The following is a 21,872-nucleotide window of genomic DNA, read 5'->3' on the forward strand; positions in this document are numbered from 1 at the left end:
AGAACTGTTAAATACCTAAAAACGTCTTCATTCTTAAAAATTGTTCACATCATTGTTTATTCATAAGATTTACTATTTATATAATTCAAAGGGTGTACTAGGATTTGGTCTTCAACAAACTTGTTGAGACTTTTCTAAGGGCGCAAAGCAGCGTTGGGCCAGCGAGGGTGTATTTGAGTGGGGGTGGTACAGGGGGAGGCGCGGGAACAGGGTTCGAGGACCGGAGCCAGGAGGCGAGCGGCAAGTGTCCGTTCGGCTGCGGCTCCGAGCGGTTGTGCCTGTCCGTTTGTAGAGCCCCCACCACACTTTTCTGTCGGAAAACCACAACACCGCGAGAAAGGTAAGTTCTTATTTTCAGGAAAATCTAAATATGTACAACTTTCTGCAAAGCCAAAATAAAAAAAAAATCTATTTGTATTGATGTACTTTTTGTCTTCCTGAGGAACTTTTAAAACTTTAAGTTTAATCTTAACAGAACTTTATAGAAGTTAACATTAAGTTTAATATGTGCATATTTATTTGTTGTATTAATATAGATAATGTGATTTATTTTGATACGTTGATTGTTATTTTGATACAATGATTTAACATACCTATTTCAGCGGTAAATCGTTCCGTTGCTAAAGTATTTGATTATTGCCGCATTTTCGATCGTGTTCTCTTAATCCTTTAACCTTTTTTGTCCTAATATTTAAATACCACTTTAATGAACAAAGACTTACCAATGACAAAGGGTTACCAATAACAAAGGGGTGAAACAAAGAGGTACCAGTGATATTAAAGACAAAGAAAACTTCAAAAATTTGAATTTGGTTAGCAGCAAGCTTTTCATAAATATTTGAACTTTCACAAGTTACAAGAAACAAAGTACCGCGCTTTATTATTTACTACTATGGATACGCATAAAAAGTTTGAGGAATAAAATAAACCCAATAAAAAAGTAGAAGAGGCATTTGAACAATCGACATTCCTCGTAGCTTGCCGCAGGCGCAGTAAGCCCGATGGCTAGCTCTACATTCGACATAAAACAATTTTTTATTTATTAAATATACTATATTAAACATAACATAAAACATGAATGCAAAAAGAAATATAATTTGCCGGAAGAAAAATACGTTTGATGAAATGCCAACCGCTCGCGAATTGCCAACTTCTCGAAATACCAACTGCTCGAAATGACAATTGTTCAGAATGCCATCTTCCTGAAACGCCAACTTCTGGAAATGCCAACTTCGCATAATGACAACTAAAAATTAACTCAACAGTGTAATAGAATAAAGCAGTTAGGATAATGGGAAATGAGGATAATGGGCAATATGGTGTAAGTTATCAATTCGCGAGCATTTTAGGAAGTTGGCATTACGAGCTGCTACGAAGTATATGGGTGAATTTCACGAGCGTTTTGACTCCGCCGCGGGATGTCATATAGTGTTTATTGTACCATACGCAGTAATTAATTTAGTTATCTTAATGAGTAAAGTACTGGTACAATGTTAATTTTCCTTAACAAAAAATGATTTCTTTTAAAAAAAATGTTGCACACTAATAAGACGCTAGACACCGCGTTCAAGCGCTCGTAAACTTATATTTTCATTGTGATAATAAAAAATAAAAAATATTAAAATATTTTCGTTAGTGTTCAGCATTACACTTTAACTATAATTAGGTATCGCATGTCTCATAGAAATCTTATTTCCGAAGGATTGATGGGAAAACAAAGAAAGTTTAGTAAAAACGTTCCGCTGGCACCCATTGATTCAATTTTCTCACATAATTTTCTAAACATTAAAGCCCGTCTTATTCTTTATGCGCGCCCATCACTATCGTGTCCTGGCCCGAGGCGTTGATAAAGTCGAGGCTGACTCAACTCAGTCGCCGGAGGGTTTTTCGGAATAATTTTCAAAATGATTGTTCTGTAGATGAGACCCTCCAGTGAATTCGCCTGCGGTATCAAAGCACTATATATGCCTTAATATCGTCGTCGCATGAGGTTGCGGCGCGCCCGCCGGCGGGGCACCGGGCGCGGCGCTGCCGCCGCCCCGGGCGTCGAGAACAGAACTCGTTCGGTTTTCTATATATAAACCGTGTGATATATATAGGTAGTACATCTTTATGGGAAATTGTAATAATTTTATTATGACTTATTTTAAATATATATCTAATATTATACATGTCTTCAGTGACCGAGGACTACCAATCTTTATCAAATTATTGAATTCATTATTTAATAAAATTATTTTTATTCGCTGTATTATCTTTATTAACTTTTGTATTTATTTATTATAATCATTTATTAATTATATTTTATTACAAACTTTTGTATTTATTACCTAAACGATGCATTTGCATGCAATTTTGATTAGTATTAACTATGCAAATTCACCGCGCCGTTGAGAGCTTGTACTAGCTGGCCTTTTTACGAACCTAGATAGTATTGAGCGATGTTCCGAGAATTCCGGGAAATTAGTGCATTGCACGCAGGTCCTGTGACCTATATAGCCTACGTAACATCGACCTAATGTAACCTTTAGGACCTGGATATTATTGAGCGATTTACTGAGAACTCGTCGTCCGGTTGCTAAGTGCAATGAACGCAGCTCTGTGCCCTATATTTTACAGGTAACATCGACCTTAAGCTTTAGTAGGAACTGGATAGTATTCAACGACATTCCGGAAACTACCTATTGGTAGTCATGTAGTGCATCACACGCAAGTCCTTTGACCTATATCATCCCAGGCAGCCGACCTGAAGTTAACAAAATTTTTTGGAATATCTCCATTAAAGAGAAAATAAGATGAAAGATGTGACCATAGCATGATTTTAACAAACGTTGGATTTATCTACTTTGACAAATTTTTAACCTGTTGGCATCTATACTCCAGCCATCATAACGCGACTGTACCGTTTACGCCTCGGGGCAAATAATTAAGTAAACATGACACAGCCTCGCTGCGGGCTATGGATCACTTGAGGCAAGAAATACAATCGTTTAATGCTATTTCGACTAAGATATATGTACTTATATTATCTGTAGATATTAGGTAGTTGGGTATCCGATTGACTTTGATAAATCAAAGTCATGTTGCACACGTGATGAGAGGAGCCAGTGACATTTTTGAAATTACTTTGGGATATGGTCGTGGATACAGTTTCAAATCAACATCAGCTATGGAGTTAGAGGAATTTCCTCGACCTTCAATGAAACTTTTTTTTGCATTAGTTTGGTGAAATTAAGATTTACCGTACGGAATAACAATGTGCGGCGGGGTGCCGCTAATGGGTGAAGTCACTTTTATATCAACAATAATTTTCAAAAGCTCCTTTCATATATCTATATGAAAGCCACAATAATAGGCACAGGAATAGAAAATAATTTTAAACAGGAAATTCCTAATTGTCATTATTATACAAACTAATTAAGAATACTTCTAAACGTTTTATAAAAATGAAGTTTACTTCAAAAATATATGTTTTTTAAATCTGGACCAATGTGTCTGGCCCCTTAGTATCGGGTTGCCCAGGGCGCAAATATAAACTATTGATAAAACGGAAAGGGCGCGGGCTGCCCCGAGGCACCGCTCGCGGCCTCACATTGTGTTCGCCACCGCGCCATTGTCTGCGAAGTAATTTTATATAAGCTTATGATTTCTATAATTTTCATATACTTATAATATTTTTCTAAACCTCTAACGTTTACAATCAAAATTATAGTTCAATCTCCGCTCTACTAGATTGTCAAAAAGATAAAAGCTCGTGATCAGAATAATACTAGTCAAGTTTTAACTTCAAACTGTTTTCAGTATTATATTTTTTTCTTGTTAAAGAATACGTAATATCTATGAAATTGAAAAAACTTTTTGGGGTTAAATCAGAATATTAAAAAAAATTTTGTAAGAATAATTTTGTGTCACATCTTGCTTAGGAAAATCCCAACTAGGATGAAATACAAATTCATAGTAACAATGCCTTAGTGATGTGCGAATCTGACAGGACACAACATACTTTTAAAAGATGTTTAAACAAAAAAGTACTTTTACTCTCACATTGTTTATGCATTTTTTCGATTCTTCGCGATCGAGGGATGAAATCACAGGATGAAATTTTGTATTTGTTTATGAATTAATTCAGAAAAATGTACCTAAATTGAATAGACTAAAACATTACTTACTTAATACTTATATATAGGCAGGTCATAAAATATTTATAAATAGTTCCCTTGTACTGAGTCAGTGAAAAAATAAAGAACAGGTTCGTTCGGATTTTCATTTTTCCTTTAGTGACAAAACAAAATGGTCATTTTGTAGGCCTTGTAGGTATGTCCTTGGGCAGAATCTCGTGATTAGGGAGGCGTTTGGGACGTCGCCTGTCGCAGAGGCAAATAGCCCGTGGCGCAGTTATAATGAAACCAGACCTGGTCCTGTGTGACGAGTGGAGATGAGATGCGAAAATAAAATATGACATAACCAGCCAACAACCTTCATAATCAGTCTCAAAGCAGTGAAATAGATTTATTAAAAACTACCAAAGTCAGTTTTTTTCATCCATTTTGACCAAACATGTTTTAAAAGTTAGGTAAAGAAAGAAAGAAAAATGTGGGAGAGTTAGATAATGCACCTAGTTCCTTATTGCGGAACTGCAAAATAAAATGACTGAGATTTCCCTATCCCTACTACTATCCAATTACATGTGTTTGAGCGTTTTTAAGTCTTCCAAAAAACGAGGAGGTTATTGTTCAGGTGTATATAATACATATACCTATTTTATGTAGGTATGTTCAATGATTTCGTGGTCCGTAAATTATGACAATACCTACATATATTTTTTTAAATAAATTGAATAGTAAGATAGTGCTACCTACTGCTTGAATAAAAGACTGTGCCATGTCTTTACATAAAGGTGTGCTTAACGGGAAACTAAAATTACTCGATTCCAGTCAATACTCGTCAACTATGACGTCACGACTACATCCAGAAATTTACGGCAACAGCAACAAGCATTAATGTTTTACAATACAATATTGAGCGATATGGCGCGACTTGATTAACTAGGCAAGATCCTACACGAGCAATTCTATATCGCTCGCTATGGACAACATCGTTCTTGCTGCGGCGGCTTGTAGCGCATTTTTATTATTAATCAAAAACAAAAAAGAAAGTAAAGGAATAGGCGTATCTGGGTGCGATCGTTTTTGGCAAAGAGGCCGCAATTTTCATTGTGTAAATAATTAGATGATATATTATTCAAAAATTTTACTAAAATGTCACGAATAGACTTTGAATTACTTTTGAATAGCCCATTAATTACGAAACAGACGACCAATAGAGAGAACCAATTTCTGCATCAACAAGACTTGCTTTAACACTTCGATTTCTGGATTAGATAACCGAGGATTCATACAAAAGTTTAATGTCTGTAAATCTGTTTAGAATTTCTGATAGTTGCATTGCACTATTCGTACCCACTGTATGCAGAGCTATCGCAGAAGTTCTTCGCGAATTCTACTTCCACCCGACTTCTCGCTCTCCCCGTGGAACCAAGACGGCGAGCCGCAAAACAAACAAGTGCAATCGAGATAGATAAAAAATTGCCTGGAATTTCCAAGCCCAATGGATATTCGGCAATTCGTATCCGCGACATTGAGAGATACTATGAAATGTCTGGAGCAAAGAAACAATATCGCCGAAATACTTGCCGCAATTTATTGAAATTGCTCCATATTGCCCCACTAATATGCTCCAGATCGGTCCATTCGCCTAGCATTTATTGCCCTCGTGTAAGCGCACCTCAAAATGCGTAACTTATCAATATGTAACCCCATACTCCTGTTATTGACACCGTTCACCATTACTTTGTCTTTGGAAGACGGTTAATTTTTTTTTTTAATGCAGTATGTATTGTTTAATAAAATAATATTTCTATGTATATCCTAATTAGGTATATTATGTTTACGCAGTGGGTGTATAATCAATCGGGTGCAATTAACCAATCCGCGTCATGGACACGACATGGGACACGAATAATACCAAGTGCTCTGAAACGGTTAACTACCGCCATATGATGACAAAAAAAATACTTTTAAAAATGTAAACGAAATCAATATATAAGGTTCTTTTTGTAATGACATATGATGATAATAATAATAACTGCGGACCGCAACGCTAAAAATTTAGAAACATATTCGTTAGACTGTCGTTGTGAGAGGCAGTAAGTATCTAAAAATTAACTTAAATTCGAATCTATATTCAATATCAATCGATCAATCAATCATCAATACATTTAATAAAACAGTAAAAAAGTTGTGTCTGTAGGAACATTTAATATAATTCCAAAAAAATAATTTGTAAGACATGTAGAGAATGTAGAGACAGTAGTAGAATAAGAATTTTGAAAAAACTTATGTCTGTATGTACACGCTAATCTCCGGATCTATTGAAATTGAATACTGGATTTGAATGAAACTTTTTTGGTATTTTTGCTATTAAGCCTGGGCAACATATAGGGTATAAATGATTTTGAAAACTGGAACACCTGATAGAGAACAATGATGGTACAGCTAAACTATAGGAAAAATAGAAATGACGCCTTAACAAAAGTGGTTCAGCCTGATAAGCATTTCCTGTTGATGCATAAAAATCTGGAATACCTGAAGAAGAGTCTTAATTATCTATAGGAAATATAGTTGTTCAGTCTGATAGGCACCTTCTGTATGTATAGGTATCCCTAAGCTATGACTTGTACAATTAAATTTCTTTAATAATTTTAACTTACCTTGACCTTACCAAAAACTGTTCGACCATGCGAATGAAGTCGCGGGCATCAGCTAGTAAATAATAAATGTAAACATTAAAGCAAATAGCATCGAAAGAAAACATACCATCTATATTCCCACCAAAACTCCAAATGTTGAAATACACAAAATGACGTGCGTCCGTGCTTGCGTTCATTGCAGTCGGCCCTAGAAAGGTGAGCCCTACGAGCATTGTGAAACAGTGGTCGGGGAAATGAATATGCTTTTCTTTACAAAACATGAATAGGACTTTAGGTGTGAAACCAGGGAGATAGTCCCAGCAGGCGCGGCGCGGAGATGCATTCAAGAGATAAAAAATAATTGAAGTCGGACTTAGTCCGGCGCCCTGCAGCCATCTAACCAGACATACGCATTTTCTTTTTCAAATCAGATTTGTTGGTTTAATATTATATATGATAATGCGAACGTTTGTAAATTATTTAGGAAAGCCACGATTTTCGACAAAATCAAATACGAAATTTTTTATGGTCGATCTCAGTTTGATTTTGGAAGTAAGTTACAAATCAAAACGAGAATTATTTGTTTATATCAAATGCTAGTTTGACACTCACACCACTATATGCACAATGAATATTTTTACAATATTCAGATTAATTTTTTGACATTGTCGTGAGTGCACATTGCTCATGCAAAATTTCATGATTTTAGGTCACCTGGTAACTGAGATTCTCTCGTGAAATCCCAATATGTGCGGCATCCACCATATGATCGCAATTTTCTTACGAATTTAACTGTAACTTCACCGCTGATAGAGACCGGACAACCGAGTACCTATTTGACATAAATTTGAAACCTGTAAGCGTGTGCGTGCTTGAAATGAATCATGTTTATTTTTTAAAGTACAGAATTTTACAAATGGTTGAACTTGTCAGTGGAATTTGGAATAATAAGTCGCAATCGTGGGAGCGTGAACGAGGCTGTGGATAACACTACCCCACGCCGCCCGTAGTCCGCTGAGGATCCCACGACTTGCCACGTCTGGACCCGATCTCACGTCATAACTGCACTTCACATTTCTATACACGTTGCTGTTGCAACTGATATTACAAATTGTTTCCATGGGTACTTGAAAAGTATTCAACTCAAATATGTCACGAGAGGCTTTGGTATTAGTTAAGTTAAAAGTAGAATTAAACATTTTGTTAAATTTAAACGTTTATTAATGCGGTCTGCTGTGGACTCCCACAGCAGACCGCATCAATAAACGTGCCGATTTGTCAATTATTTTTGGCTAATTTCTTTAAAGATTTTATAAGTTTATCTTTGTCCTTAACTTTTCAGACATGTTGCCGGGAAAGTCCGGTAGTCCTCAGCCTGAAGGCTTGAAGGATAAAAAGCCGATACCAGGGATTCCCCGGGTGGCTCCCACCACGAAGGATAATGCCCCGGTCCATATCGACGTGGGAGGCACCATCTACACTTCTTCGCTTGAGACTCTGAACGCGTAAGTGACGCTGTATCATGAAATTATATCTGAAAACTAAAATGACTTTCTCCGACATCTTAATTCGAACAGTGACAAAGGATTCAATAAGAAAATCTGAATTCGGGTGTTGCTATGTGAACCATATTAACTAAACCTTTTCAAATAGTAATATCTCTTCTAGTCATCATCCACACGTCGCGCGTTTGGGTTCGTGCTAGGAATTTTGAACTTATAAAGCTCATGCTTGTGTAACTATATAAATGGTATAATGCACGTACTATGATTGTAAATAAGTTCGTTTTATCTGTGCTGAGCATGTTATACCGTAGCGAAGCTGGCGGCGTCATCGCCGCGGGCGCTGCGGGCAAGCCACGGCGCCCACCCCGGCGCCGCCCCCTCATACGGCCACAACCCCCAGGGCCCGCGCTTTTAATCAACTCGCGCGAGGGCATGAAAATATATTTCTTGCCAATTGCACACCTCGTGTTATCTCACGCAACCGTTACGTTTTCTCTGCAATAAAAATATAGCTTCGATGTATTTGCGACTTACTCCAGAGCATCGAATAAGTGAAATGAGAAATGCCGTTTGAATCTTGATTGACTTTGAAGGAGCATTACTTCTAGCTTTAATTAGTTTTAGGGTACGCAACGTCACAATCATTATAATCATTTCATAGTCGTATTCCTCATGGCTGAGTGTCGTGGTCATTACGTGGAATTAAACACACATAACAACTTTCTTGGTATTATTAATGGAGTGGTTTGCCATTGCCTTCTCCATTTCACACACAAGTTAATACAACCAGTGTGCAGGTTTTCTCACGATGATTTCCTTCACCGGAATATTGATTTATTTACAAGAGACTCGATCCGACCTTCGTTCGGTCGTGGTTTATCTATTTGGGTCTTTCTTGCCCGTGGTGCACCGTGGGTCATGACATTTCTTTTGTTTCATGACAATGAAATATGCCAATAGCTAGATCACAATCATTTGAAAAATGGTTGTCATGGATGTAGCACGAGTCAAAACCTAATAGGTTCCATAGGCAGCGACAGCATTTTCAATGAAGTTTGAGGTCAGACGGTGAAAGCAGTTATTTTATGTTAACTCCCGAGCTTCGCGGCGTGACAGCCGCGCGACAGAAAGAAGCGTTGATAAGAGAGAAATGATTTGACAAGTTGTGTCTGTTTACAGCTACCCTGAGTCACGCCTGGGAAAGATGTTCAACGGGACGATCCCCATTGTGCTGGACACCCTGAAGCAGCACTACTTCATCGACCGCGACGGCGCGATGTTCCGCCACATCTTGAACTATCTGCGCAATAGGAAGTTGCTATTACCAAGCGACTTTAACGAGGTCAATTTGCTGCTGCAAGAAGCCACTTTCTTTGAACTGGAGAGTAAGTTTTATACTGGGTTTCGGAATAAACTTCGCCTGTCGGTGGTATACTTAGCAAGTCATCAAAAGAGACAATGTTCATTATTACCGAAATAAATTATTCGTCTGAATTTTTAAATATATTTCAGACATGATTAGCGAGCTGGGCGATTACAAGCAAATTGCTGATGTGGAGGACTCGAGTGTCAAGTGGATCAGTGCCTCTACCGAGAGGCTGAAGGCAGAGACTGTGCTGTTGTTTAAGAAGAGGGACATCGATCGGCAGGACGAGTGGTCTTGAAATGAGGTAGTATGAAATGAGGTATAATAAAAAAGACCGGAAAGGTTTCTTTGGCATCTGGATCTGGAACTCGTTGTAAAATGGTGGTATTTGTGACAGATTTTTATTTTTATTTTCAGGGCCGTCCGCGTCGTTCTTGCCGTGGACCCCCAGCCAAGAAACGCTATTAAGCGTGTCAATGAAATCAATGGCCCTCATTTTATTTATTAAGTACGTCAAAATAATGTTATTTGAATATGTTAATTAAAAATATACTGGCTACATGCTTCAATGTTAATTTGGTACAAGCTAATTTTGAGATGAAAAGGGAAATCTTGTTATGGAAGCATCATTTGGTGCTTTGGTGTGATAATGAAATTACTAAAATAAAACCGTTTAAAATTTCTTATCGAATATCAGAAGATGGTTAAAATTGGTCAAAATTTGAAAAAAAATTCAGTACTTGTTTTATTTACTTATTATAATAGGTAGTTATTGCAAATAAAATTTGGTTTTCGCTGTCGATGTTCCACTGGCCATTGATTTATTTATCCGTAGTGGATAGATGTTGTCGTAGATTTTTGCCGTTTCAATATTAATGTTTCTGTAATTAGTTGTTTCAAATAGTTAATAGTTTATTTGATAGAGTAAACAAAATTATTGAGGGTAGATGCCCTTAAAAAAATCCTTAGCACTTGATTTTTTTTTAGTAAAAACGCTGAATTATGATTGAATGTATCTATAATCGACTTGATTTTTATACCTCCTTGGACGTCACTTAGTAAGGAATAAAAAACCATTTCAAACTTCTTCAATTTATTCTTTTTTTGTTTTTGGTTCGATTAGACAATAATATATTTATTTAGTGTCTAATCGCACTTTCTTTTTGGCAACTACCCGTAATGATTGTTTTGTTAGTTTAGAAACCTGCATAGTCAAATAAATCTTATATTGGTACCGTACAGGATGTGCCAGGCTTAAACGCGTTGGTTCTTAACTAAATCTCAATATTTTGTTAATTTTTATTATTAAGATTTAAATACACCTATAGGTAATAAAACGTTTAGAATGGTATAGAGGCTTGTGGCTGAGTGGGTTGTAGTGAAATGAAGTGAATGTTTTTATATGGAATGTGAACCTTAAGGGGTTACATTGTATTTATAATAATTTGTAATATTACTTTTGTAAGAATAAATTTTGTAGCAAAAAGGGGTAGGTCATTGTTAATTGAAAATGTAAAGTGATATTAAATTATCATCATAGTGTAAGCTACGTGTGGCGACTGTAATGGACATGGAGCAGTTCGAATTACAAAGTAAATCGGCAGAATATCAAAAGACATTATATTCCTTTGTCTGTGATTTAATAATTGTAAGTCTTTTATAAACGGTAGGGAGAGTTTAAACCTGGAACGAGGAAATTGGCCATCCTGTATGTTCAATTTTATAGAAAATCCACCCTCTCGGAATTTATTTAATGATTGAGAGAAGAATCTCCTTGCACTTGCACGAACAGGACCTTGGAAGCAATGAAGAACGCGAAAAAGAAGAACTGAAGAATGTAACGAATGTAGTGTGTTAACAGGAGAAAGCAATGTAAATGTAATGTTTGAATCTTACCTTTTCTAAGATTTTTATCTAGCCTACGATCGACTTTGATATTATAAACATTGAAGAAGATTCTAATATTAGGCATGCTATAAGTCCTACTTTGTAAACACCTAATAAGTAAACTAAGGCACCTACTTAGAATAAAAATTGTAATTGTATTCTGAAATTCATCAAAAGGGATCATGTTTTTAAATTATCTGTTAATAACTACTTGTGTTGTTATCCAGGTACTCAATGTAATAGATTTTACGGATAGACTTTACTTTTGAAATTGTAATTCATATTAGAAATAGATGATGGGATGATATATACCTACTGATGGTTTCTAAAGAACCGAAAACAGGCTGCTCGTCAGAGGTTTGTAGAAAACTAAAAAGGAAGGTAGGCCTTTGGGAACTTGAGACAACTGGACAGGTTAATAAAAAACACATTAAAATACCCTTGTCAAGAATACGATATTCAACCTATTTGATTCGCTGGAAAGCAGAGTCGATGATTTTAATTTCGAATGTCTCAATTACCGGTCGTGTCGAAAGGAAATAACACTAAATTCAGGGTGGATGTATTTTGTGAAAATTGACATTTTACCTACTTATAAGTAGATAATGTTATGAACGTAATAAAAGTGGCCTAAATTGCATTTATGTCGTAAGAAAAATTATAAAAGTGATATAAAAGACATTCCATAGAAATAGGTTACTTATTTTTCTCATGAAAAATACTTGGAAAATAGCATCATTCACATTATAATTTTTCATACAACGACTTTCAGATACTTTCATGATTATAATAAATGTTAGCTGTGTATTGATTCCACAGATTAATGGAAATCAAATGTATGTCGTCATTTAAATGTTTTGGTGTTCAATAAAACAGTAATACTTACTGACGAATAACATTTATTTCTACATCAACCCACATAATGCTTTACAAAACGCGTTAAGATTGCAGAAAGACGCAAGGTCTATTTTCAAAGATATAATATGGGGAACCATATTATGTCAAAAATATTGCAAATTTATTTCGCTTGCTCGTAATGTTTTTGGTGATATAAACATTTACGGATACACCCCGAAATTCGGCTACATCTAGGTCTTGGTAAAAGTCTAGCCGAACATAAGCCGGCTACACCTAGGTCTGATCAGTGGAGACCTACTGCACCTAGGTCTAGCTGGCTAAATCCGGCTACAGCTAACAAGCCACAGGGTTCGGGGTTGGCCGTTGCATATACACAATAAAAAGTTGTCTAAAGTAAAATATTTTTGATAATAATTGCTAAGGGGCCTCAGTTTATCACGTGATGTTTTTTAACATTTTTAACCCCCCTTAAAACACCCCCCCCATTCAAAATCACATGTATTTTTAATACCTACAAATAATGTTATTTTTAAAAAGATTATGTTTAAATACGGTAATAAATTACATAATGATAGTATCACACATACTTCAAAGCTTTTCGGTTTAGAAATCGCGCATTTGACGATATAATAAATACACGTGATATTTTACTACACCCCCTCCCCTTCTTTCAAGCCACACGTGATTAATGAACGACCCCTCAAGCCAATACATGATCATTGATCACAGTACCTATTTTTTGTTTTTCTGTGTTTATAAAAATTAAAATTTAATTGAATATAAAGGCTTAACATTTAATGGAAAATAAAAGAATGTAAAAATCGATTTGGCGTAATTACATATCTATTATTTTAATTAGTACCTAAGTAAGTACTACGAATTTCATTCAGGAATAAAAATATACATAAAAAGGAGATTTAGGTTGGAAAATGTCTTCTAAAAACAATAAATAAATAGCAATAGACATAAAGATTCAAGAAGGTACTGAAATTATTGAGAATTTTTTTAGTGACGTTATGCTACGTATATAAAAATATTGGTTTTTGTTCGGATCAAATCATATTGCGTAGTTTTTGTTGCACATTAGCAGAGTAAATATTAAAGTAAAATATATTTCAAACGTTCTATCGTATTTAATAAGTAATTTGAACGGGGATCAAAAGAGAAGCGTATCTCGGTATCATCATCAATACGTATATTAAAATTGAAGAAAGGCCAAATTTGTAAATTGGATATATTTTTTAAATTCTTTATGGAATATACTTAGTTGATATAGATGGCGAAAATATAGTTTTAGAGATTTTTGTCAGTCTGTCTGTCTGTAAATTTGGTATGTAGGTACGTAATATACCGGGTTAACATCTTAGTTAGATACATTTCATCCCGGTAAATAGTCAGGTTCCCGTAGGATAATTGAAGAACTAATTATGAATTAAAATTTCCTCGGAATCCCGGGTTAACATCTTATAGACGATGGAAAATAAGGAGGCCTGTAGGAAAATTAAAATAACAATCCACGGAGACGATTTACTTTAAAATTTTGTAGTAAGGTGTAAACAGAATGTAAACAAACTTCTGATAGTCTAATATAGATATAATTAGAAGGTATCAATTTTCAATTTAATTTTGTTATATTGTAGTTTTGAACATAAAGATAATAGATGGCGCCACCAAGACTTTTAAAACGCGCTATGGTTTCGCTCAAACATAATGTATATATATTGTAGGTGAGCACTAAGAGAGGATTTTTGGAAATTCTCCGAGATGGGTGAAAGGGGTGACAAACTGTAAATATGAAAGGTCCACACTATTGAAGTTAGTGATTTGAAAATTTCGATTTTGCTTGTTTACAATAAAGTAATGAACACGTGTTTCAGATTTTTCTGAAAATTAAACCCTCAACCTCTTCAAAAGGGGCATTAATACAATTTTCAAGATAAAAAGCTGAAAATTGGCACACTTATTTTTTGTAGTAAATAATAGTAATAGTAAATACAAAAAAAAATATTTACGTTTGTGGTTAATAATAAACCGGGACGTAAAACGTCGATTTTGTTATGAAATTCACGCGGGCGAAGCCGCGGGCAAAAGCTAGTTATTAATAAATCTATAAACTGGCATAGAAATAGGGATGTTTGCCACGTCCTAATTGTTTGACTACCATGCGTAGACTAACGTCAAAGCTCCATTCACTTTCTGCGTTGTGTCGTTGGACGTCAACCTGTGACGTCAATGCAATGGAGGACGACGGAGTGCAATGGAGCCGGGCTCCAAAATGAATGCATGCTCCAAGAGAATGTACATTTTACACATTTTAGTACGCAGCCAGTTAAACGTTCTTAAACGCCTTCTAAATGTGGGTAATGACAAAGATATCTATATACATACCTACACTAAATAATTATATAACTGCACATGCACATAGAATAATATGTTTCTAAGATTTTTATTTAGCCTACGAGCGACTTTCATATTAAACACTGAAGAAGATTCTAATATTAGGCATGCTATAAGTCCTACTTCGTAAACATCTAATAAGTATACTAAGGTACTTAGAATAAAAATTGTAATTGTATTCTGAAATTCATGGGTTTGTATTCTGAAATTCAAAAGGAATCATGTTTTTAAATTATCTGTTAATAACTACTTATGTTATTATCCAGGTACTCATTGTAATAGATTTTACGGATAGAAAAATATAGGCAGAGTGTTACAAATATAACATTGACAGACACCCTACAACTAATTTGTGATTTTGAGCATTTGTTACTTGTCTCTAGATTCGGGTAACTCGTATGAGAAATAAAAATAAATGAGATACTCGGTAGGCATCTCCATTATAATGAACTTTACATCTCGTATATATAAGTGCATTTTGAATTAAATTCATTATAAATCAAAATTAAATTATACAAAAGGACCTACGTAAATGTTACCCACAGCTGTGTCCATGGTAGCTTGTATTTATCCACGGAACATTAACTATATCTGTTCCAAGTTTCATCACAATCGGCCAAATGTTGAGGCATAAAAGCGTGATAGACAGACAGATAGACAACCTCTAACATCTATAATAAATATGGATTAGGTCGTGGAAATGTATCTATCTATATAACATTACAGACACTTCGTTTTTAAATGGCATTATTATAGGGAATAGACAACTCTCTGACACATATATATTTTTAATAATATTATAGAGTAACATCAATATAATGATATCATTTTGGATTTGATTATAACCTAAGTAGTTACGAGTTGTTACAATTAGATTAACAGAAAACCTCAAATATCAAACCTACAAATGCTGAATTAACTAGATACTTAAGAATAATCTAACCTATGATCAATCATTATAACAATATTCAGTCTTACATACATCTGAATATAAAATAACTAATATATTAAACATTCACATTGAAATATTATAAATGAAAATAATGAAAAAATTACTAAAATAAACAAGTTTTAATTCATACATATTTGATCTGAAGGGGATTATATATATATACAAAATGTAATAATTCTGACTAGGCTGTCATCATAAAAATATCGACATTTCACGCACTTACTTCATAATCTTCTACTCATGATGAAACATCGATAATATGGGCTTCTAATATTATGGACAAAAAGCTTTTAAGTGCATGATTTTATGACATTCTTACCAAATACAAAACGCGTATGGCAGCTCATATAACATTTTTATGGTTATGTAAATTGATAACATTTAATGATAGGTACATCTACATAACTCATTCAAGCTAATAATATTGATTAACATAGCGCCTAACTACCTCCACTAAAATTATTTTAAACAAGCTTAAATTATATAACAATGCAATGTGGTGAGTCAAGAATGGGAAATGATTTAAATAACAAACAACGAAAACGGGTCTAAATCAATAAGTTATATATGTATACCAAAAATGTATTTATAAAATCAGGAATCACTGACACACATACTTTACTAAATAATATGCTAGTGACTACAATAAACCCGCAATTTAGATAATCAGAAAAGGCTGGTTGACGTGACTTACAATATGCTTATTAACTATTTTTGATTATATAATTTAAAATAAATAGAGATCTCTGGATGACAACATTGCGATTTCCATCAAAGAGCTGTTAGCTAGTAGGAAACGCTTTGTCGTTTTATATATGTAATGGAGCACAAAAGACAGGACCAAAGGGGGGTCATGGTTGTTTAGGTGACGTGGTCGTCATTGGGGCCGTCGTCGATGGCACCAAGTATGTCTTGCACCTCCTTCGAGATCTGCAAATACACTGTTATTATTGCAAGCGAAATAGCTATATAATTATTATATAAAGCTATTAATGTAACTATTATTGTGGTGTCCAATGAAATCTTTATTTTTAAACTAGCCTTTTAGATTATAGTTGTGTGTCTCACTGCTGGAAAATCTCCATATTTTCCTACACGTCTCTCTCTAATGCTGTTTCTGAAATAAAAATCGAATGCTGTCACTTAACTTTGTGTGACTCAAACGACTGTTTTGTGCATTATTCAAATCCGTGTATTAATTTAAATACGAATGTTAGAGCGAATAATGGGCTCTAAATTGAATTCTTGTGGGACTATGACTACTCATAGTATTTTCAAGAGACAGTCGAAAGATTAAAAAATCAGCTTACCAATAAATCTGGGAAAGAAGGATCTATAATAGTCTGCTCCAGGGAATCTATCGCACTATCGATCTGTGAGAACGATGTGTTAAGCACTGAAAATAAATTAAATGTACTTAATGCATATTCCTTCGATAATTTATTTAATATTCTCCGTGGCGTCAGAATGCCCTAAATTAAGCAAAAGTGTACACTATATATACTTTAAGAGTATTCTGCCAGGTGGAAAATTGAAGTGTAAATTTATTAGTATTATTAAAGTGACAAACATTTAACCAAATATGCATATAAAAACTCTGCTATTCAAATAACTACTTTACTAATATAAAGAAACAAGTAAGTTATTTGGAAGGATAAGCATCATTTTTTTAATTTAAAATTAAATTTTGACTTACATTCTTCGTCAAAGAAAGTGTCGAAGGATGGAGCCTCTTGACCTAAAGCTCGATAAGTGTCATTTTCTAACTGCGATGTTTCGACATTTTTCTTTTTAAAGGCTACATCGCCATCTTTACAGTCTCTCTGTCGTTTTAAACCAGTAGTCACAATGCTGGTCTGTTGAGAATCTATCAGCTGATTTTTTTCATCTTTCTGTTGTGAATTAAGAAATTGGTACTTTGAATCATTTTGGACTACGTTCGATTCGGGATTTTTGTAAAATGACATTGGTGCCGTTATAGCACTCACGGCAGAGTTTCCAGATAATTGGTAAGCGGTATTGTTGCCCACACTGTGAAAATATGGCTGGTTTCCAGAATCATTGTTCGGTTGCTCCCGCTTACATATTTTATTGAATGTGGGCAATTTAGCAAAATGATTTGACGAAGTAGTTCCAGTGTACATTGTCGGAGTAAAAGCTAATGGTAGAGGAGAGTCAGACATATTAAATGTTGTATTAGAAGACGTTTCAGTAACTGGAGAGCTGCTGAGGCTATTAAGTTCTTCAATTGAGGTTGAGTGAGATTTGACCTCCCGAGGTTTGGAAAATGTGTTTAAAACACTGTATATTTTCTCAATGGCACTGACTATGCGTTTCTTCGGAGGCGGTATGATGGAGAGTCGCGGAGAGGGGGAATTCCGGCGATCAGGGGACACGCTGGGAGGGTCGTCTTCAGATTGCGGCGATGGTAAGTTAGTGACAAGATGTAAAATCACTTTCTCCAGCTGACGTGGGTCTTCTACTGGTAACGTGTGATTATTAGTATTCTGTAAATTAAAAATATTTATTTGAATTTAATAATATTATATTATATTTATTTATATAGAGTGATGACCTACTACGATAAGACGGGGTGATTTCTTTTTTGACGCAAACTGCGTTGCCGCTCTATGACGTTCTATTTCTATGAAATAAACAAATTACTTACAACTTCTTATTTTACTACCTATTGTTTTTTTAATAAGATAATAAACATTTAATTTATGTACCTCTATTGCTTCATCTTCCTGGGGAGGATCTTCGTTGTTATTAACTAGCAGGGTAAACTTTTTCTTCATCAGCTTGATCAAATGCTTGCCTTCCTGTTCCTCCACTACAGTATTAGTGCAAACAAAGCTTGTAACGGCCCTGGAGTCTTGGTCTACATCTAGACGACCCCTGGTCCTCATGTAAATGAACTGCCCGTTCTTAGTCATCAGGCGATAGCACGATTCTCCAAATAGCCTGTGTTGGTCGTACACTGTAATAAAAACAAACGATAATCGGATAGTATCTCTCTCATTTGAGTATTTTCCCAGGTTCTTCATCAGTCGTTGAGCGTCGGAGTCCAGGTTCTGTTAACTACTTTTAAACTTTCGCGTTACATAAATTATTTCTAAGTTCCGGTTTTCTTCGGTTTCTCAAATTACATTTGGCCAAAAATATAACAAATAAATGTTGTAGAAGATGAAACAAACACAAACAGTGATAACACAGAATATCAAATTTATTGTCGGACAAGATATGCTCACTGTATGAGTCGATGCAATGTTAGAAACAAATCAAATGTTGAAGACAAATCTATTTCTAATTAGTAGTTCGTAAACTCTAATCTAGTTAGTTGTATAGTATAGCCAGTTGCGAATGCGGGGGAAATATAATTCGCTGTGCAAACAAACATCTGCTTGTGTTTCCTGCAACATTGTATATAATAGAAATTTTCTTCACTCGAAAAGTTAAAAGAACGGCACACAATAATTATGTCTGAAAGGTTTATTGAATTTTTTCCTCAAAATATTTCTAATGTAAGTATGAAATTTCTAGGTACCTAAGTATTTTGTGAGGATCTGTACTCTAGTTCATTAAAGTATATGATTATAAGTATACGATTATATGTTACACACTTGATTACATATATTGCTCCTTGGTTTCATTTCACGTAATAACTTAAAAGCTTAAACTTAATAACGTTCTTAACGTCTTTCAGACGCCAAGAAAGTGACTATACGACAAATAGATGACCTCGGTGCAGCGGTTGACAACTGAGACTATTTAGAATATTGACTATTCATTTGAATGATTACAAAGAAGTGTCTCAGACTGATAGTATCAGTTCTGGTGAGACACCCTGTCGTTAAACGGGCCAATGGAAAATTAGAAAGTGGTTATCTAAAGTAATAACAATTTATAGATAGCGTGGCAGATGTGCGGGTAAACAAGTGGCATCACTTAGTAGGTAATATCTAATTATATGTGCAAGCGATAACATCGACATAGTTGAGATCTGTAGTTTTTGTCTATTGATCGATTTGTCTCGGTTGTGGCATTCTATGTTCAGATATTGGAAGATATTTTTGCTGATATCCTAATAATTACCTATAATTCTAATAATCAACTGACAAATGCAATAAAATATCTTTATATTATTACTAAAGTAGTATTTAACTTGCTAGACTGTAGTGTAGGGAAGTCATGAGTAGTTTGCATGCGTTATTTTGAGTCTCGTCGAAGAAAAATAACAGGAAAATTTTTGAGCAAAACCCTGACGAGGTTCGATCACATCCAGATAATATTTAAATAGACAATATTGTGTCGGATGATTGGAGTGACATTTCAATAGCGTGCCAGTGTACCAATCAACCTATGTATATCATGGTGCATGACATAAGCTAAATGCAAAAATGCAACTACCTTATTAAATTACACATGCAAGGTGTGCTTGTAATCTTGATCAATCATGAAAATTGACATTATTGGAATTAAAAGCCTTTGATAGATGCAAAATACCAGCTATCCCTGAGTACACTCACAAAGTAGTTTTATCAGGGTTTTACTTGTCTACCTACAGTTAAAACTAGTCGTTAGCCGCTAACGTAGACCTCGCGAATACAACATTTTTTTTCATTTTTTTTACATATAATGTAATATAATATGTCAAAAATATCAAAACACAAAAGTTACAGTCTTTTGACTTCACACGGCTGCGCGTGCTGTGTTCAACAGTATATAGGTACCTACCTACATAAAATAATTTGGCGTGCGTATTTTTTAATTCCACGATATTTCAGAATCTATTCATTCAATTTATGTGCTGTAAAGAACAAAATTTATCTTCATGTAATTATCTTGATGATGAAATAACTTTTTAAGGATTAATATGCTTGTGTAGTAATAATTGTCAAAATTTACCTTTTAATTTACATTATCTTTTTACATATAAAACGCCTTATAGTTACTTAATTATAAAAGATAGATGTATAGTGTCGCAGACTTTTATTGATCTACTAAAAACCATTATTTAAAAAATTCCATCGACTGATCCTACATACCTTTTAAATTTCATCAAAATCGGACTAACGGTTCGTTAGTCCGTTGCCCATTATGATGAACGCCGCTGGTGGTTAGAATAAATACTTATATACATAATACTGTAACTAGTATAGTGCGTGCCAGGGCTTCACTCCCCTAGGAATAGCGAAATATAATATAGCCCACTAAGTCACTAGGGAATAATGAAGGTACAGGTAAATAGCTATATATTGTAGCTCGTTCTTTCATCAGTAAACACGACCAGAGAAAACTTGTGGAAATATTTCATTGATCGTTAGAGTAGTCACTTTTTCACACACAAACTTCAGCACTTTTTTTAACAAAAAAGGAGTAGATCTTTAATGCCAGTTCCACACTGTTGCAAAACTCAGACACATGCCGATGCGAAGGCGTAAAATTGCGTAGTTAGTATGAGTGCTTTTATTTAAAGCAATGAAAAAAACCGAAATGGTCGGCAAAAATTGGGCATACTGTTCGATATGAAGCCGGCATAAATCATATCACATACATAGGTACTTATTTATATTTCGTTTTAAAATTGCAATGTGAAAGCATTATTAGGCATTTATATCCTAGAGCTATGCAATTATAACTTCGACCTCGTTCGATGATAACATAATATGATTACTTAATTAACTTATCTAGAAAATTCGCTTAAGCACGCAACAAAACAATATAGAAAAACACATATCGCAATAAAAACTGCATTATAACAAAAGCATACGAGCGCACGTTCTTCTTTCGGATACCAAGATAACTTTACGACCAATAATATATGACACGAGTGGTTTTGTGTAAACAAAGCTTATGAATATCACCTTGTCAAAAGCAATTAGTACGCAAAATCACTTTTTTTTTTAGTAAATCTGGAGGTAAGCCCGATCACCTTGTAGTATGAAGTTAGTTCGATGGTGGATCATGTTTTCTGCCCCTGAATATAACGCAAAATACGTGCAAACTTTCATTGTCGCCAGAGAGCAAACATATATAGATATCATCACATCTAAAACAAATTTACAATTTTCAGTTGAATCTGCTTCAAAATCGAGTAACAAGATTCCAGCCGAACAAACATAGCTACTTACCTATAGGTAAGTACATACATTGTTA

General features: G+C 34.7%; 2 protein-coding genes across 4 annotated transcripts in view; one reads left to right on the forward strand and one right to left on the reverse strand.

Annotated features, from left to right (window-relative positions):
* The first annotated feature begins 239 nt into the window (after positions 1 to 239).
* On the forward strand, positions 240 to 12,391 carry twz (tiwaz). Its single transcript, XM_053768216.1, has 5 exons — positions 240 to 340; positions 8,091 to 8,253; positions 9,433 to 9,638; positions 9,766 to 9,923; positions 10,037 to 12,391. The coding sequence occupies exons 2-4, from the start codon at positions 8,093 to 8,095 to the stop codon at positions 9,915 to 9,917; spliced, it is 519 nt and encodes a 172-aa protein (XP_053624191.1). The 5' UTR covers positions 240 to 340; positions 8,091 to 8,092; the 3' UTR covers positions 9,918 to 9,923; positions 10,037 to 12,391.
* The window catches only part of LOC128683039 (neuronal PAS domain-containing protein 2-like), a 35,424-nt gene continuing 25,940 nt past the window's right edge, over positions 12,389 to 21,872 (reverse strand). For 2 of the 3 annotated variants that reach the window (XM_053768215.2, XM_053768214.2), the window contains 4 exons: positions 18,443 to 18,693; positions 17,410 to 18,220; positions 17,024 to 17,109; positions 12,389 to 16,643 (listed from right to left, as the gene is read on the reverse strand). In XM_053768215.2, coding sequence (XP_053624190.1) covers positions 16,575 to 16,643; positions 17,024 to 17,109; positions 17,410 to 18,220; positions 18,443 to 18,693 — 1,217 coding nt within the window. In that variant the 3' untranslated portion in view covers positions 12,389 to 16,574. Of the gene's footprint in view, positions 16,644 to 16,754; positions 16,831 to 17,023; positions 17,110 to 17,409; positions 18,221 to 18,442; positions 18,694 to 21,872 lie in introns of all 3 variants that reach the window. The other variant, XR_008406248.2, reaches the window with a different exon arrangement.

Source organism: Plodia interpunctella, chromosome Z (assembly GCF_027563975.2).
Source record: "Plodia interpunctella isolate USDA-ARS_2022_Savannah chromosome Z, ilPloInte3.2, whole genome shotgun sequence".
NCBI classification, from domain to species: Eukaryota; Metazoa; Arthropoda; class Insecta; order Lepidoptera; family Pyralidae; genus Plodia; species Plodia interpunctella.

What these genes read in the sequence shown, in the direction of transcription:
- twz (XM_053768216.1), top strand. Translation starts at nt 8,093, where the DNA reads ATGTTGCCGGGAAAGTCCGGTAGTCCTCAGCCTGAAGGCTTGAAGGAT. An exon ending in TCGCTTGAGACTCTGAACGC is followed by an intron (nt 8,254 to 9,432) that starts GTAAGTGACGCT and finishes GTCTGTTTACAG; the next exon opens with CTACCCTGAGTCACGCCTGG. An exon ending in CACTTTCTTTGAACTGGAGA is followed by an intron (nt 9,639 to 9,765) that starts GTAAGTTTTATA and finishes AATATATTTCAG; the next exon opens with ACATGATTAGCGAGCTGGGC.